Source organism: Ranitomeya variabilis, chromosome 2 (assembly GCF_051348905.1).
Source record: "Ranitomeya variabilis isolate aRanVar5 chromosome 2, aRanVar5.hap1, whole genome shotgun sequence".
Lineage (NCBI taxonomy): Eukaryota > Metazoa > Chordata > Amphibia > Anura > Dendrobatidae > Ranitomeya > Ranitomeya variabilis.
In genome coordinates this window covers 914,960,869-914,975,201 of record NC_135233.1, presented here as the reverse complement: position 1 = coordinate 914,975,201, position 14,333 = coordinate 914,960,869, and the positions used below count along the sequence as shown (strand labels likewise).

The window sequence follows — 14,333 nt, the reverse complement described above, 5'->3', positions numbered from 1 at the left end:
ACATCCATATAACACATACGACTACTGCATCGCATGGACTGGCCAGCGGCTCTCCTGAGTGTGACCGTTACATGGCGTCCACCAGTCCAAGCATCGCGATGGTCGTCCGTGTTATACGGCCGCCTGACTGTGCCCTCAGTCATATACTCTACAAATCTGGCCTTTATGGAAGAGTGGCAAAAAAATAAATAAATATATATATATATTTTATTTTTTTTAAAGCAAGCCATAGGAAGTCTTGGCAAAAAGACATGTAGGGGACACAGCTAGTATGTGGAAAAAAAAAGTGCTGTAGTCAGATTGGGTCAAAGGTTTCCTCCACTTTAGAACTTTCCATTTAGCTCAGAGTTCCAACACTGCATATCACCATGAAAACACCATCCCCACTGTCAAACGTGGCGGAAGCATCTTGCTGTGGGGAAGCTTTTCTTCAGCAGGGGCAGATGTCAGATTGTAGCAGCCTCACCTTCCAGTAGGACAAAGACCCTAAAGCTATTACCAGAGTTACAATGGATGGTTTATATCAAATCATATTCATGTGCGTGAATGGTCCAGTCACAATCCAGACCTAAATCCCATTGAGAACCTGTGGCAAGACTTGAAAATTGCTGTACAAATGCCTCCAATCCAATCTCACTGACCTAGAGCGAGTGTGCAAAGCAGAATGGGCAAGTTTCAGATGTGAAAAGCTGGTAGAGACATAACCCAAAATAGCTGCAGCAGTAATTGCAGTGAAATGTGGTCCTAGAAAGCATTGGCTCAGTGGGGCTTAATACAAATGTACGTCACAATTTTCAGATTTTTATTTTTAAAATAGTTTTAAAATATAATTTCCTTTACACTTAAGATAATCAAGTATTGGTTATTTGGTAAATCTGTAAGGCGCCGTTCCATTAATTATAACTAGAAATGTAGAAATAAATTGACAGCTAGCTGTTACCATATCCCAATTGGTAACACCCAACAATTACATTATTCGTACATTAAGTAACTTACTAAAACGGACATGTTAGGAGTGCCGATTGACCAAAGTTATGGTTTTGGTTTAGAGACCGCACAAAACTAAATTCATGTCATTAATCCTATTGAATTACAGCTTGTAAAATAATATATCATTAATTGCTCCCAAAACAGAAGTGGCCTTCCCAAACAGGAAGGAACAGCACCATTAACAGGATACAATGAAAGCACCGGGACTATAGAAGTCTGATACCAAGTGTATGAAGGTCAAAGGGTAGGTCCTGCTCCACTCACCGACACACCATGAGGAGATTGTCTACCGATACCGGCCGAGATGTAGGTGACATATCATGCACACATCTCAATAGATGGCAGGCGTGACGCCTCCTCCTGCCCCAATCCCCTTGTGTTGTGGGAGTGGGGCAGGGCTTTAGACCCCTTTACACACTAGGCCAACGTCAGCTAAAGTAGCAGTCATCGGCAGGCTCTGCTGACAATGGGTTTATGGGGGGGGGGGGGCCTCAAACTAGACCGACAAATGGTGTTGGGGGGGGAGAATAAAAATCATCCGCGTCCGGCTTCAGACGGCCAATCCTCTCAGAGAGAAGTCGCTGTAGGAGGAGTCCAGCAGTAGCTCTCGGAGCACAGGAGCACTTGGCTGAGCAGGTTCTTCCTATATATTTAGGCAGCCATGTGTTATGTGTGGAGGGCTTTAAAAGGTGCCTATGTGTAACAACACAGCTTAATATCCTAGGTTTTCTGGTATACTGAAGTATAGTTTTTCCATGCTTAGCCACACATATGAAATGGTCTCATTTATGGCTTGTGTTGCTGGCACTGCACATTGCAGTACAGTCATTACGACCTGTGACTACTAGGGGGCGGTCTGCACGCCGCTCATCTGGAGCTGAACGTTGCACTGTGGAAGGAGTCACGTTACAGAAAACTACTTACTTTCCATCTTTAAAATAGGTTTTGAGAGTATCACTAAAACTTTTAGAGTATTTTACAAATTCTTTCTTTTGGTGCTCGAGTGCCTGTAAAAAACAAAAAGCAGTCAGTAACGCAAGACAGTGACATCTCATCACACTTCATGGACAAGTCATCCTTCTGCAGTGCTTTGGGACAGCAGAGACTCGGACGGCACCCATGTGCATCACCTGTGACCCTTTCAGATGGTGTTTGACCAAAAATTGCAACAGAAAAAGTTGCAGTAACTTACCGTATATACTCGAGTATAAGCAGAGATTTTCAGCCCACTTTTTTGGGCTGAAATTGCCCCTCTCTGCTTATACTCGAGTCATACACAGGGGTCGGCAGGGGAGGGGGAGCAGGGGCTGTCTAATAATACTCAGCTAATCCTGGCGCGGTCCCTGCTTCCCGGCGCTGCAGTTTCTTCCTATATTGAGCGGTCACATGGTCCCATAGGGGTGGAGCCGCATATTCATTACTGTAATGAGCGGTAACGGTGACCGCTCACTACAGGAAGAAAATGCAGCGCCGGGAAACAGACATGAAGGGGCCTCGCCGGGAGCAGGTGAGTGACGGGGGGCAGTGCGCGATATTCACCTGGTCCTCGTTCCACCGTCGGCGCCGCTGTGTCTTCTGCAGTGACGCTCAGGTCAGAGGGCGTGGTGACGCGATTAGTGCGCGCCGCCCTCTTCCTGAACGTTGGTGCAGAGGATGGGAAGACACAGCGGCGGTTAGCGGTGGAACGGGGAGCAGGTGACTCTAGCAAGTGCCGGGGGCCGGAGAGGTGAGTATGTAATTTTTTTTAATCGCAGCAACAGCATATGGGGCAAATATCTGTATGGGGCATCTTATGTGGCCATGTGCAGCATGATATGGGGGCAAATATCTGTATGGGGCATCTGTATGGGGCCATGTGCAGCATGATATGGGGGCAAATATCTGTATGGGGCCATGTGCAGCATGATATGGGGGCAAATATCTGTATGGAGCATTATACGGGGCAAATGTCTGTATGGAGCATCTTATGGGGTCATAGTCAGCATTTGTGCAGCATTATATGGGGCATATTTTAATATGGAGCATCTTATGGGCCCATCATAAACTGTATGGAGCATTATATGGGGCTCCTGATTCAATATGGATATTCAAAAACACTTAACCTACTGATGTCTCAATTAATTTTACTTTTATTGGTATCTATTTTTATTTTTGAAATTTACCAGTAGCGGCTGCATTTTCCACCCTAGGCTTATACTCGAGTCATTAAGTTTTCCCAGTTTTTTGTGGCAAAATTAGGGGGGGGCATCCGGCTTATACTCGGGTCGACTTATACTCGAGTATATACAGTAGACACCCAAAACATCACATACAATAGTGTGGATATAGAAATGTGCCACCCAGCTTCCCTCTACCCCACTGACAATGCCAAGCTTGCCATTTGCACCACTCAGCCAATACAATGTCACAGTCCTCTGTGGTGATCATCAGCCGCACATGGCTACCGACCAGTCAGCCCCAGATTATTCACACTGAACTGGTGTGGAGCAAGCCAGCCTAGTCGTCCAGCACTGGCACAGGGACATTGTGGGAGGGTATAGCAGAGAACGTGCACCTGGTAGAAATGGAGACTTTGCTGGCATCTTACGTTTAGGATAGAATCATTATGGGTTTTTGACTTACCCTACGATTCTGATATTGGTATTTTTTGAAAACATTGTTGACTGTGTCAAGAAGCTCCTTTATCGCACTCGCAATGTCCCTGTAAGTGAAAAAAGTAACATTACACATGCCACACAGAAAACAATGGAAAAAGCCAGATTATCTGTACCACCAAGCCCAGATCAGTCCAAACACATCCTAAATCTGCCACCACTGCAGCAACAATGGTTGGGTCTGGGAAGCAATGATCTGCAAGACTAGGACACAACCATTGCAGCCACAGACCTAAGCAGCGATGCATGTACAGAATGCGATAGCTGGGACTGGCGATAGCTTGCAGTGGGCAAATCGCACTGTATCGTGTTACTGCACCCACATGTAAAACAGGGCAATGGAGTATTACTGCAACTGTAAGCCCCAGGTCGACTGTATAGCATTCAATAAAAAAATTGCAAACACTTCCAAAATGTAATATAATATGGCAGCTCTTCAAATGAGCTGCTTCCCACGACATGACAGATGGAACCGGCTCACTACAATAGTGCTTTCTACTGTGATCCCTCAGCCCATGTGGAATTCAGGGCAGGCAGCAAAACACTACTGTGAAAAGGACTTACGCAGGTGTGGAGAAACACTGCAATGTACATTTTTTTTTAATAAAAAGTGCCAAAAATAAAACTATTATTAGTTAACAAATTTGAAAGGGAATGAACTGGAGTGAAGCCCAATTCTAATCAGTATTTGGTGTGACTGCCAAATCGGAAAATTAGCCTCGTATTCATATCTAGGTTGAAACACATTTACAAACTAACAGCTGTATAAGCAGCTTAAAACTGGGAAAGGACAACCAAGCTCTGCTACAAAAAGGTGAGGTTGTGGAAAATAGTTTCATGCCACAGATCATAATCCATAGCAAGACTGAGCACATGAACAAGACAAGGTCTACTGCATCAGAACTAGCAGCAATCAGTGGGACTCCGCTACATTCACATCTGCTGTTCAGAGAAGTTTGGCCAAAAAGTGGTCTTCATGGAAAGATTGCAGGCAAAGCCATAGCCTTTACATGTAAAGCAGGCCAAGTGACTCAACTAAACAAAGAACATAGGCACGAGGGTGTAAAAAAAAAAAAACCAAATAGCATCAGGTGCTCTGGACTGAATTTTCAAAATAAAATATCAGGCTGTAACAAAAGGACTGGAGTGGAACAATAGTGAGGGTCCGCAGAGAAGAGTGATGCACGGTAAAGGTTCCTTGCAAGTCCAGGACTGCATTTTAACAAATGGAGTGGAGGATTTGGCCGGGATTAATGGTGTTATCAATGGTGAGAAATAGACAAATAATTAACTTTTATGGAAAATCAGGAATGTGCCTGAATGGCTGCAAATCTATGCTTCAGCCAAATGTCCTTAAGGACGATCTTCAGTGTAGAAGAACATGGAGTCCTGGAAGTAATGATATGGCCACCACAGAGCCCTGATCATAGTGTGTGAGATTACATGGAGACAGAAGGATTTGCACAACTCTACATGCTAGGAAGATCTGAGGTTTGTTCTCCAATATTTTGGAGCAACCTCCCTGCGAAGTTCCTTCAAAGACTTTGTGCAAGTGTACCTAGAAGAATTCATGATGTGTGATTGCATCATTGATTTCTTTTTTTTTTTATCCTTAGTTTATTTTTTGTATCAAGTAACAAAATGCCACATATTAACACTACTAGTTTTGAAAGCCTTCTTACTTTGCAGCCGTTTCCCCCACACCTGCCTAGCCCCCTAGTCCGCTGTCTTATTAATCACACACATTCAGGTAACGGATACAAAGTCCTTCATGTAGGGCTGGTCTGGTCACATAGTTGGCACTGGGCACTTCGGTCCCACCTTTCTCAGCCGTAATAGTGGCTGGAGTTGTACGCGCTGTGTATGTATGAGGTTTTTTTCTATGAATGAAACACTGGATTAAGATTACAATCCTCTGTGGGATTTTACTTGGTAGTCGTTGGGAGTAACTGGTCCTCCATTGGTTATAAGACATTACCACATTGCTATACATAAAGCATTTCATGTGAAAGGAAGGTGAAGTGAAGAGGAGACTCACTTGATTGTCTGAAGAAACCTCACTCTATCATTGATTTCATCAGGTATTTTCCCAAGGATCTGTTTAAGTGCTCGCGCTTTTTCATTCAGTTCCTGGAACTCCGGTTCAGGCCTGTCAATCATGTATTCTAAGTGCCATAGAAAAACAATGAGAGCAGTCAGTAAGGCTTCCGTCCCTGCAATGCGCACTTACACTGCCGTCTCTCTCCACTAACAGACCACAACCAGTGGGCATTACCAGAAAGAGCCGGTTCCCCTAAAAACGGGACCATTCCCTCCCACTCCTAGGGGTTTACTGCATACTGAACCTAAAAACCACTGACATTTGGAAAATGTATGTGAAGAATGCCAGAAAAAAAAAAAAAAAAAAAATGCCATGCCCTGAGCATATGCTGTGTCTGCATGGATTGGATATAACCGTACTAAATCCCCAGAATTAGGCTATAATGCTGGGAGTAGAACTCGCCTAATTAGGACTAGATGCAGTATTGGCACGGCACTGGAGCTGAAACTCACCTTCCACATCATCAGCTGCCATACGTAGAAGAGATTCTGTGAAGTTTACTTCCACACTCTTCTTTTCGAGGATTTTTGTAATAATATCTTGCGTGAGCCCCGGATTCTCTTTTTCTGCCTGTGGGAAAAAAATTAAACATTATATAAGGCTGTATTTTATAATTCAGGGCACAAGAGCAGATTTGTTTCATGTACTTCAAGGGTGAAGACACTCAAGTAGCTTCAGAATAAGCTGCACTGTATGTGCATATGAGGACTAATTAGGTCTGCCCACTACACCACATATCATGCACTTTCAGCAGTTTCTCTCCCAGCAGGCTCTCGGATATGCAGCAGACTATGAGCTGGTATTAGGAGACACTGCCATGTTGTCTCCCATACACAGATTTCTGATCTTCATTACTTAGAACACAGAAGAAGCAGCCGCCGAATGGAGTAAATTATACATCAGTACTGAGCTTTGTGGAAGTGAATCAAGCCCTGGGGTGAGGCAAAAGACTTGTTAGACAGCTCAGCATGATCTGTGTGTTCCCCTCTGCTTTTATTCTTACATCATCTTTTCCTCACTCCTCCTTCCCTCTCTAAAAGGAGTATAAATAAGAAGCATAAACTGACACCTCTATGTGGAGGTAGTCCGTAAGTGGAGGAGGGGAAGTAGTGTCTGAAAGTGCAGAAAGAAGCTGAATTCTCTGACAAGATTTATCATAAAAGTTTCTTACATGCGCTTGTACTAATCTATGCAAAGTTGGTTGACAATCGTTCCTTTTTAAGAACTTCCACGATATAGGACGTACAGCTACGTCATATGCCAGCACCCTGACTTTGATGCAGATAATGGAGTCAAATGATGCCCGAGTATCACAGCCAACAGCCACAGGTGGAGAGGAGCTTCACGCACCGCTATTAACCTGTTAAATGTTACTGTCAATCACTGACAGCATTTAATGTGTGTCGACAGGGCGCATGTCATTCTATGCACCCATGGGTGCGCCTGTGACATCAACCGGAGGGCAGATGGGTTGACATATTGACACAACAGCCAGGAGACTGATGAAAACCGCCATGCCTGTCGTGACTACTCGAGGGAAAAAAAAAAAAAAAAAAAAAATCACATCACGCAGTCATCAGAATATATTATATTAATTCATATACTGTGTGCATGTGATAGATAGATAGATAGATATATATATATCTATCTATCACATGCACACAGTATATGAATTAATATAATATATTCTGATGACTGCGTGATGTGATTTTTTTTTTTTAACACCAAATTGACATTTTCTATTTCTTTGAGGAAGGGTGTGAACAAACAGTACTTAACATTTTTTTTCTCTACAAAGTTCACAGCGCAGGTTACATAATGTGATAACTTAGTATGGGTTTCTACAGATGAGGTGTATCCAACTGTGCTTTGTCTTGACAGCATTTAAATAAAAAAAAAAGTGGGTGCTGAGCATTTTATTTTCCTTTTAAGTTTTCTTTAAACTGTATATTTTACTTTAGACCCAATAGATTAAGGCATTTGAACATGGATGGGCCTAATTGTACATATAATACCAAACTGAAATACTTCTGTATTACAGTGTACAATGCCTGTCAGTGCAACATGTACCCTAGATATTAGGCAGTCTTTGTGGGTGTAAAGAAAAGTACTAGTACGGGATAAAAAGACACTCTGCATAGAATAGGGTCCCAGCAAGTTACTCCCCCATTGTACTGTCACCACATCACTCAATAGGGCACACGGATGGGCATCTTCCACGGACACAGCCCTTTATATGGCAAAACGGACAGACGGATAGTCAGATCTACAGAACGTTACTTTATAGACGGAAATAAAGTGCAAATTATTTACCTACTCATCTCCCTTGTCCAATATCTGTATAATCCCACTCTGCTGTCCTTGATCTCAATCCTCGGATGTAGAATAATGCAGTCCCTGCTGCCGACCGCTGGTTAATGATTTGTTTACAGCTAAATTTATCAAAATCGGCTTGGTTTTATTAAAGAAGTTGTGTGGAGCAGGTTCAGGGACACTAACACATTAATAAGAGTGTGATTCATTACATCTGCCAGCTTTAGAAAAACACTTAATCTGCCACATCTAAGACACAGTGCAGGTCACCTTGGCGTACAAACAGAGGTGGCGCTGCCCCGCGGGTCGCATGGGAATGCTTTAATTACATTTGCATTTCATCTGCCTGATTAAAGTTCTCACATGGGAAGTGAAGAAATGTTTGAGGAACAACTTATTTTTTTGTATCTACTGACTGGCACATACAGTGGGTACGGAGAGTATTCAGACCCCTTTAAATTTTTCACTCTGTTTAAATGCAGCCATTTGGTAAATTCAAAAAGGTTCATTTTTTTCTCATTAATGTACACTCTGCACCTCATCTTAACTGAAAAAACAAAAGTAGACATTTTGGCATATTAAAAAAGAAAAACTGAAATATCACATGGTCATAAGTACACTGTTCCAAATTATGCAAATAATATTTCCCCATATTTTCTCTATTTTACCTATCTGAATTGCAGTCATTGTTATTTTCCAGTCATCTACTATTCTAGTATAATTGCAATGTTTTGGAACAAACTGCCTATGAAAACAGAATCTTTTTACAATAAAAATAAACAATCAAAATGCATGTTCCAAATTATGCACAGCAGAGTTTTCAACCTTTTTTTTTTTTTTTTAAAAAAAAAGGTCAATTGTGAAGTTATAAGCATTATCAGCTTATTACAAAATGAAATCAAACAGTTTTCAAGTGAAAACTTTATTCTAGGTGATGTTACATTTGCACATAGGACCCTTTGTTGGAAAGAAGCTTCTGAACTCTCTCGTCCATTGAATTTGTCAGTTTTTGGATGGTTTCTGCTTCAATTGTTTTGCATGTGGACAGAATACCCTCCCAGAGCTGTTGCTTAGATGTGAACTGCCTCCCGCCCTCATAGACACTCCTTTTGATGATGCTCCAGAGGTTCTCAATGGGGTTGAGGTCAGGGGCCACACCATAAGTTTGTCCTCTTTTATGCCCATAGCAGCCAGAGATGCAGATGTGTTTTTTGCAGCATGAGATGGTGCATTATCATGCATTAAAATGATCTTGCTGCGGAAAGCACGGTTCTTCCTCTTGAACCATGGCAGGAAGTGTTGTTTTAGAAACTCCACAGATTATGGAGTTCATCTTTACCCCTTCAGGGATCATAAAGGGGCCGACAATCTCTCTCCCCATGATTCCAGCCCAAAACATTACTCCACCTCCTCCTTGTTGGCCCCTTAGCCGTGTTTTCATGGGGTGTCCATCAACCAGCCATCCTCCACTGCATCCATCTGGACCATCGAGCGTTGCACGGCACTCATCGGTGAACAAAACAGTTTGGAAGTCAGTCTTCATGTATCGTTTGGCCCACTGGAGCCGTTTCTGCTTGTGTGCAGTGGATAGAGGTGGTCGACAGGATAGCTTACGCACAGCTGCAAACCTCTGAAGGACCCTGCATCTTGTTCTGGGGACGTTGGAGGCACCAGCAGCTGCAAAAACTTGTCTGCTGCTATGACAAGGCATTTTTGCAGCTGCTCTTTTAACCTTTTGCAATTGCCTGTTGGAAAGAGTCCTCAATTTTTCCTCATCAGCACGCACACGTGTGTGCTGGGAATCAGCTACATACTTGTGCGATGATCACGATGAAGTGTCTTGGCAATGGTGATTGTAGTCATGCCTTGACCTAAATACTCCACAATTTGTTGCTTCTCAGCAGCCGACACATCCTTTTTCTTTCCCATTTTGGCAAAAAATGTAGGCTGCTTAATAATGTGGAACAGCCTTCTTAAGTAGTCTTGCCTTTATTTGGACACACCTGCCAAACTAATTTGCACAGGTATCTGCAATTGCTTTCAGTGATATAAAGAGCCCTGACACACATCACCATCAATGAGTTTAAATAGACCCTTTGCTCAGACACTCATATTTAAGTCACCTGCTGTCCATTTCCTTGTGATCCTCTTTGAGATGGTTCTACTGCTTCATTGGAGTCCAGCTGTGTTTAATTAAACTGATAGGACTTAATTTGGCAAGGCACACACCTGTCTATATGAGACCTCACAGCCCACAGAGCATGTCAGACCAAATGAGAATCATGAGGTCAAAGGATCTGGCCAAGAAGCTCAGAGACAGAATTGTGGCAAGGCACAGATTTGGCCAAGGTTACAAAATAATTTCTGCAGTACTCAAGGTTCCTAAGAGCACAGTGGCCTCCATAATCCTTAAATGGAAGACGTTTGGGACCACCAGAAGTCTTCCTAGACCTGGCCGTCCAGCCGAACTGAGCAATCGTGGGAGAAGAGCTTTAGTGAGATAGGTAAAGAAGAACTCCAAGATTACTGTGGCCAAGCGCCAGAGATGCAGTAGGGAGATGGGAGAAAGTTCCACAAAATCAACTATTACTGCAGGCTTCCACCAGTTGGGCCTTTATGGCAGAGCGGCCCAACAGAAGCCTCTCCTCAGTGCAAGACATATGAAAGCCTGCATAGCGTTTGCTCAAAAACACATGAAAGACTCAGACTATGAGAAATAAGATTCTTTGGTCTGATGAGACGAAGATAAGACGTTTTGGTCATAATTCTAAGTGGTATGTGTGGAGAAAACCAGGCACTGCTCATCACCTGCCCAATACAATCCCAACAGAGAAACATGGTGGTGGCAGCATCATGCTATGGGGGAGTTTTTCAGCTGTAGGGACAGGACGACTGGTTGTCATTGAAGGAAACATGAATGCAGCCAAGTACAGAGATATCCTGGATGAAAACCTCTTCCAGAGTGTTCTGGACCTCAGACATGGCCAAAGGTTTACCTTCCAATAAGACAATGACCATAAGCACACAGCTAAAATAACAAAGAAGTGGCTTCAGAACAACTCTGACCATTCTTGACTGGCCCAGCCAGAGCCCTGACATAAATCCAATTGAGCATCTCTGGAGAGACCTGAAAATGGCTGTCCACCAACGTTCACCAACCAACTTGACGGAACTGGAGAAGATCTGCAAGGAAGAATGGCAGAGGATCCCCAAATCCAGGTGTGAAAAACTTGTTGCATCATTCCCAAGAAGACTCATGGCTGTACTAGCTCAAAAGGGTGCTTCTACTCAATACTGAGCAAAGGATCTGAATACTTATGACCATGTTATATTTCACTTTTTTTTTTTCTTTTTTTTTTTTTTATAAATTTGCCAAAATTGCTACATTTGTTTTTTTTTTTTCCCAGTCAAGATCGGGTGCAGTGTGTACATTAATAAGAAAAAAAAAAAGAACTTTATTTTAATTTACCAAATGGCTGCAATGAAAGAAAGTAAAAAATTTAAAAGGGGTTTGAATACTTTCCATACCCACTCCAATCAGTCTGAAAATCCCAAAAAAACAGTAATTAGACTTACTGGTAATTGTATTTCCAGGAATCCATCCTGACAGCACACTGGAGGACGTCCTTCTTAGCCATGATGGGACAGGAAACACGAGAGGTTAAAAGGACCCTCCCCCTACCACCCTTCAGTGTTTTTCCAAAGTAACACATCTGGATGGATGCAAAAACAAGTTTTATTACAACAAGATAATCAATCATACAAATGTTACATCACATAAGTATAAAGATCAAACCATAGGGAGGGAACTAACAGTGCTGTCAGGATGGATTCCTGGAAATACAATTACCAGTAAGTCTAATTACTGTTTTCCAGGTCACCACCTGACAGCACACTGGAGAAATACCAAAGGAGAATGGTATTCAGGGTGGGACCACTGCTTGAAGTACCTTCCTACCAAAAGCCAACTGAGGCGAAACTACATCTAGTTTATAGTGTTTAGAAAAGGTACTAAGATTAGACCATGATGCAGCTCTACAGATCTGGTCTGCCGTAGCCCCCCCTTTCTCCGCCCATGATGTGGCCATGGCCCTAGATGAGTGGGCTTTAAGATTAACCGGGGAATTTAGACCTTTAGCTTTGTAGGCTAAATCAATTGTAGATTTTATCCACCGTGCGATAGTCGCTTTAGACGCTTTTTTCCCCTTATTTGAACCCCTGAACTGAACAAACAAGTTATTGTCCTGTCTCCAGGGTCTAGATAGATCAAGGTACCTGAGTACTGATTCCCTTACATCAAGGTTATGAAAAAATCTTTCTTTTTGATTTTTAGGGAATTGGCAAAAAGACGGTAAAACAATCTCCTGATTCATATTAGTATCAGAAACGACCTTAGGGAGAAAGGCCGGATCAAGCTTTAGTACTATTTTATCATCGAAGATCTGTAAATACGGGTTCTGTACCGAAAGAGCCTGTAGTTCCCCCAACCTTTTTGCCGATGTGATCGCAACTAAAAACGCGGTTTTAAGAGAGAGTTTGTTGATGTCTATGTCTCCCGATATATCCCAGGACTGATCACAGAGAAAATTCAGGACCAGATTAAGATCCCACGGTGGGACTGATTTCCTAATAAATGGCCTTAGCCTCTGGACTGCTCTAGAGAATCGACTAATCCAGGGGTGAGTAGATAAAGAAAAATCAAAAAATACACTTAGGGCCGCTATCTGGACTCTTAATGTACTTGGTCTAAGACCTTTCTGAAATCCTGACTGCAAGAAGTCAAGAATTTTTGGGATATCTGGATGGTCAGTATCAACTGTCATCTTCCCACAGAATCCACAGAATGTTTTCCATATTTTTGTGTAGATGGCAGATGTCACCGGCTTCCTGCTGGCTTGAAGGGTAGAGATGACGTCATCTGAAAGACCTTTTGCCCTCAAGACCTTCCGTTCAGGATCCAGGCTGCCAACTGAAGCGCTCCTGGGTTCTGGTGTAGAACTGGACCTTGTAGAAGAAGATCCTCTCTGTCTGGTAACCGGAAGGGATCTTCCACTGATAATCTCTTTAGCATTGGAAACCAACTTCGTTTCGGCCAGTGAGGAGCTATGAGGATGACTTTGGCCCCGTCCTCGCAGATTTTCCTGAGTGCTCTTGGAATCCATGCCAGAGGTGGAAACGCATACAGAAGACCGTCGTTCCAAGGCTGTGACAGGGCATCGATCGCAGCTGGGCTTTCCCAGGGGTTTAGGGAGTAAAAGGTCTTGACTTTTGCGTTTTGCTTTGTAGCAAATAGATCCACAGCCGGCTTCCCCCAACGATGACAAAGATCCCTGAATACTTCGTCGTTTAGTTCCCACTCTGTAGGGGATACACTTTTCCTGCTCAGGAAATCCGCCAACTGGTTCTTGGATCCCTCCAGATGTACCGCCGAGATTGACCGCACCGACTTCTCTGCCCACTTGAAGATCTGTTCTGCTAGATCTTGCAATGCCAGATGTCTTGGGCCCCCCTGGTGTCGAAGGAAGGCTACGGTCGTCGTATTGTCCGAGAAGATCTTTACATGCTTGTTCTTCAGCAAATGTTGTGCCGCCGTTAAGACCTTCCAAACCGCATGCAACTCTCTGTGGTTTGATGACTTCTTGCTGTCCTTTCTTTCCCAGCGACCTTGGAAATATCTTCCCAGGACATGACCTCCCCAACCTTCCTGACTTGCGTCTGTCGTGACTGACACACTCGGAGTTTGGAGCCATGGTACTCCCAGCCGGAGATTTTTGGAGAGAGTCCACCATACCAGGGACCTCTTGATCTGAAAAGAAAGATTTAGTCTTTGATTTAGAGAATTTTGCGTTCTGTTCCAGCTCTTCAGAACTCCCTGCTGAAGCTGTCGGGAATGAAACTGACTCCATCTCACGCAAGGGATACAGGCCGTCATTAGCCCCAGTATTATCATCCCGTCTCTGATCGTATTTCGGCCTCGGGAGAAAAGATGGACCTTTTTTACTATACCCTTTAGCCTGTCTTCCGGAAGGTAGGACATTCTTGTTTCCGAGTCGAGCATGACTCCTAGGAATTTTATTCTGGATTTTGGTATTAGATCTGACTTCTCCCAGTTTATGATCCACCCGAGACTCTCTAGAGTGGATATGAGGAACTGACAGTTGATCCTGAGCTGGTTTACTGACTCTGCCGCTACCAAAAAGTCGTCTAGGTAAGGGATTACCAACAAATCCTGATTTCTCAGATATGCGACTACCTCTACCATAAGTTTTGTAAAA

The 14,333-nt window shown here is 43.3% G+C and overlaps 1 protein-coding gene across 1 annotated transcript in view; it reads right to left on the bottom strand.

Annotated features, from left to right (window-relative positions):
* Positions 1-14,333, bottom strand: part of PDCD10 (programmed cell death 10) — a 68,521-nt gene that overhangs the window by 9,187 nt on the left and 45,001 nt on the right. Inside the window, exons 4-7 of the mRNA XM_077290612.1 lie at positions 6,198-6,315; positions 5,683-5,809; positions 3,613-3,691; positions 1,915-1,997 (exon numbers count right to left, since the gene is read on the bottom strand). Of these exons, the coding sequence (XP_077146727.1) occupies positions 1,915-1,997; positions 3,613-3,691; positions 5,683-5,809; positions 6,198-6,315 (407 nt within the window). The remainder of the gene's footprint in view (positions 1-1,914; positions 1,998-3,612; positions 3,692-5,682; positions 5,810-6,197; positions 6,316-14,333) is intronic.